Source organism: Apaloderma vittatum, unplaced genomic scaffold, assembly GCF_000703405.1.
Source record: "Apaloderma vittatum isolate BGI_N311 unplaced genomic scaffold, ASM70340v1 scaffold14637, whole genome shotgun sequence".
Classification (NCBI taxonomy): domain Eukaryota; kingdom Metazoa; phylum Chordata; class Aves; order Trogoniformes; family Trogonidae; genus Apaloderma; species Apaloderma vittatum.
The window spans coordinates 1-4,473 of NW_009724619.1; the positions used below are offsets into that span (position 1 = coordinate 1).

The window sequence follows — 4,473 nt, forward strand, 5'->3', positions numbered from 1 at the left end:
GGGCCGGGCTGAAGAGGCAGGGCGAGTGTTTGGGTTTGCCTCTCCTCGCCCGTTGCCTGCGCTCCCGCCAGTGAGGTAACGTGCTCCTAATGAAGCTGTGGGTTGTACGGTTTGACCTGGATTGGAAAAGACCTTTAAAGTTATCGAGGCCAGTCGTTAACCAAACACTGACAAGTCCTCGACTAAACTATATCCCGAAGTGCTGAAAGTCTGAAACACCTCCAGGGATGGGGACTCCACCACTGCCCTGGGCAACCTGTGCCAGTGGCTAATAACCCCTTCAGTAAATAAATTCTTCCTAATATCCGATCCAAACTTCCCTTGGTGCAGCTTGAGGCCATTTCCTCTTGTCCTGTCACTTATCAATTGGTTGAACAGACTGATCCCAGTCTCTGCAACTTTCTTTAAGGTAGTTGTAGCGAGTGGTAAGGTCTCCCCTCAGCCTTGTTTTCTCCAGGCTAAACAGTGCTCTCAGCTGCTCCTTGTGAGATGTGCCCTAGACCCTTCCCCAGCTTTGCTGCCCTTCTTTGGACACGCTCTAGGGCCTTCTTGTAGTGAGGGGCCCAAAACAGAACACAGGTTCAAGTGGCTTCAGCATATCTGGCTTTCAGAACTTAGGGGTATTGAAACTTCCACTGCAGTGAGGTCTTAAAAGGATAACTGTGGGAAGGGCACAGCTTCGTGATGGGGAAATACACAGCACTGTTCATTCTGTGTTTGTGGTATTTCTGGGGGACTTAATTGAGTCACGTTGCCTCTGGGTCCCAGTGTCTCCAGCTGTAATGTGGAACTTGAAGCAGCTTCTGTCTAAAGAGCTCTGAGAGGAAGGGTGCTTATAAAAATCTAGTGGTGGTGTAGCTGAAATGCTTTTGTGGGATTTGAGTGTAACTAACACCTTTAATGATGTCACATGATGGGGGTGAAATCACTTGCTTATAAACCACTATAAGAACATAAGATGGAATTTATTTATTAACATTTTTTTCATAGGTGGGAGCTGCTTTGCCTGTTGATGTCTTAATATATGAGGAAAAAACTCTGTCTGCCATATTAAGAGTTATCAGCAGGTAAGGTGCAGTAGGCGTGCACTTCGGGTGCTGCAACGGCAGTATTTTTTGTAAGAGAACAGAACTCAATCTAAGAACAGTCTTTGCAGAGTTAAGCCTAACTTGCAGACATCTGCATGCAGGAAATAAATAAAAATTCGCTAAGGTTTTGTAACTCAGCATGTATCAAGACATTATTCCTCCCTTAAAACAGAATAGTCTCACTGGAACTAAGCACAGCTGAAATGTGCGGCTTCAAGTCTCCTTCTGTAGTAAAGGTGAGAATGGTTACCCTTTTAAACGGTGAAGACAACTGTAGGTTATTTAGGGGAAGAAGGAGCTTAAACACAGAGAGGGAACATGAACAGGGCTGGTGAAGTGAACCTGAAAAGGTTATACTAGGTATCTCGTCAGGGACAAGAGACTGCAGTCATTGCACTAACCCTTCAGGTCATTGTGTTGCTGCCGGAGCTCACTGGTGAAATTGCCTGCTGTAAATTTAGTTCAGGTTTTGTTACTCTTTATGTAAAGATTTTTAAAGATTTTATGTAAATATTTTTATTTAAGATGTCTATGCTGCAAGAAAACTGAGAAGACCAAATTTTGTTAAAATATTTTATTTTCTTCTTTATCTAGTGGCCTTGTCAAGCTGTGGAGTGCTCTAACGTTGCTGGGCTTCTACCAGAACAGGAGGTGTGCCTTTCGAGTGCTGCAGGTAAAGCTCTCTGTGAGCTGGATGGCTTCCCCCCAGTGTCAGTTCTTGCTCTGAGGTTGTCTGTCTGGCTGAGGATGCTGCCTCTTCATAGAAAGATGGTCTAGATGCAAAATTGTCTTTGTTTGGGAGTGAAATTCTTTTCAGTGCAGGTATATAGGTCTGCGTTTAAGCAGTTTTTGTAATGAATTTTGTAAAATGTGACAGTAGTGGCTGTCTCATTACTTCATGGTTTCATTCCAATAAGAAGTCCTGATCTCATTAACACATCTGTGAGAAAATAATTTCTGGAAAGTTTTGTTCTTGGCCTACATCTTGGTCCAGTATTTTATTTTTCCTACCCCGTTTCTTCCCTTTCTAAGAGTCACTGGCCTTGAACATGCACTTCAAGAGCTTCTTTCTTTCCAGAGGATGGTGCTTAATAAAATGAGTTCCAAGAATTCTTTGTCTCTCATGTCACAACTAAACAAAAATCTGCTCAGGCATAGCTCTAAGTTTTTAGTCTTTTCTGTAGAAGGGAAATTTAAATATTTTCAACTTTAGGTGTATTTGATGGTGATTTTTTTTAAAACAATTTAGTTTGTTTCTTGCTTTGTCTTGTTCTTTTTTCTTCCTCCCAAACTAGACATCTCCATTTCTTCTTGCATTGTCTGGCAACAGTAGAGAACTAGTCTTGGACTGATGCAGTTACTGGCTGTACGAAGCAGACGTTGTTTGAGATGTTGCAGCCCTTCTGGCGTGGAATTTCTGGAGGGAATTTCCGACAAAGAGCCTTGGCAAAGCTAACAGTTATCAACTCCCTGCTTGGACATCCCGTACTTCAGAGTTTGCACGTAAAAGTCGGAGACAAAGCTGAACTTACCAAAGCTTTTACACAGAATGATGTTGTTACCTTTTCTGATTTAACAGGTGACACAAATCCTTTGCATTTAAATGAAGATTTTGCAAAGAAATCTAGGTTTGGGAGGACTATTGTTCATGGAGTTTTGATCAATGGACTTATTTCTGCAGTTCTGGGTACTAAAATGCCCGGTGAAGGTTGTATATTTCTTTCTCAGGAGATCCGATTTCCATCTCCGTTGTATACTGGTGAAGAAGTTGTAGCTGCAGCGGAAGTTCAACGACTGAAGGGTTCTATTGCACACATTTCAGTATCATGTAAAGTCAAAGAAAGTGGAAAGACTGTGATGGAAGGGACAGTGAAAGTCATGGTGCCAGGCAGGTAGAGCTGTTGGTTCTATGCTGCTTTACTACAAAGGTCAGAAATACATGCTTGGCTCTGACTGTCTTTTTATGTCACATCACTTAATCCAGCAAATTTGCAATAAAAAACTTTCAAAACATTTGAAAGACGGTACACAAACTTCATCTTGATAAAACCACATTAAACTCGGAGCTTTTCATTTTTCCATAAGTGCTGCCAAGACGAAACCAACAGAAACCGACATAAGTTTATTATAGGCTAAGAAACTGTTATTTATTTATTATAGGCTAAGAAACTTCAGGAATGATGGGGACCATCAGGAGTAAGGGCACAGGCTTACCCTGTGGCTGGTGGCTCGTAATTTTTCTGGTAAAACATCTGTTATGCCCCCATCTTCTCTGCAGCAAAAATGCATCCGCAACTTTCTTGGCTACAAATGACCCTAGAAGGTGTTTGCTCTTCCAAGAAAGTTTGTCCTCAGACTGATGAAAGCTGCTGGTAAAACAGTTACACTGTCTGGGTGTGATGTCTCGTCCTTAAAGGCAGCTGCTCTGTAGCCACAGACCCCAGCTGTTGAGTCAAACTGGCCCAGCGGGAGGCCTAATGTTGGAGATGTTTGATTTCAGTGTGCCCTCTGTTTTCAGAGCATGGGGGTTGGCCTCTTCGAAACATGGAACCAGTACTTGGTGAGAGCTTGCTTTATCTGTTTTCCGCAGGAGCTGCTTCTCTTCCCGTTCCCTTTTCCTGTGCCATGGGTCACTGCCCAGGCGCTGGCTTTTGCTGTACAAAACTGCCCCTCACAGCAGGCGGGCAGCTCCCCTCGTTACTTGTTCACCTGCCTCTCTAGATGGGAACTCACCATGTCAGTGGCTACTAACAAAATGAACCAAATGTGAAGATGAGATGGTCAGTGAGGAGTTAGAGCAATAATTAAATCTGTACCTGACCTCCCCGGTAACTGCAGGAGTAGTTTGGGAAGGTGCGGTTCCAGCCTGAGGTTTAGCTGCTTACCCGCAGCGCACAGCCCGTTTTCTGGTCAGCGTGGAGCTGCAAGACAGAGCGAAGGGGCTGTTCGAAGTGTGTGACAGACGTGAGCTCTACAGTCACAGCATCCTGAGGGACATGGATTCCTGTATTCAGTGTGAAAAGCTAAAAAGAAACGCAGGCAAGTGTTCACCTGGCAGTAGGTTCCCATGTGCTAAGGAGCACTGAAATGGTTTTTGGTACTGCTGCAGTGGAAGTTAGATTGTGGAACCCAATTTAACAACAATCTGAAGTCCGTGTTTTGCAAAACAAAGGAAAAAACTTCATAACCTTGTACCTACACATCGAGTAGAAGATAATGGATGCTTTTTGATTTTTTCATGATCTTTTAACTGAAAAAAACCGAAAAACAACAACAAAAACCCCACCAAAAGGCGAAAGAGCAGCAAGCGCTCCAGCCCTTTTACGTTTCAGCGAGGACCACGGGTGTCCCGGGGGTGAACCCCTTCCCGCTGCCGGTCGTGCCA

At 43.8% G+C, this 4,473-nt stretch overlaps 2 protein-coding genes across 2 annotated transcripts; both read left to right on the plus strand.

Moving 5' to 3' along the window:
• Positions 1 to 990: 990 nt before the first annotated feature.
• Positions 991 to 3,023, plus strand: RPP14 (ribonuclease P/MRP 14kDa subunit; the record flags this gene model as incomplete). Its single annotated transcript, XM_009872585.1, has 3 exons — positions 991 to 1,067; positions 1,683 to 1,761; positions 2,384 to 3,023. Coding segments are annotated over 3 exons (213 nt in total), but the record flags the coding sequence as incomplete, so codon positions are not given.
• Positions 2,478 to 2,984, plus strand: LOC104268434 (hydroxyacyl-thioester dehydratase type 2, mitochondrial-like). Its single transcript, XM_009872586.1, has one exon. The coding sequence runs from the start codon at positions 2,478 to 2,480 to the stop codon at positions 2,982 to 2,984; it is 507 nt and encodes a 168-aa protein (XP_009870888.1).
• Positions 3,024 to 4,473: the final 1,450 nt, after the last annotated feature.

Bases quoted from the DNA above. Each gene is read 5' to 3' on its own strand.
- LOC104268434 (XM_009872586.1), top strand. From the start codon at position 2,478: ATGTTGCAGCCCTTCTGGCGTGGAATTTCTGGAGGGAATTTCCGACAA.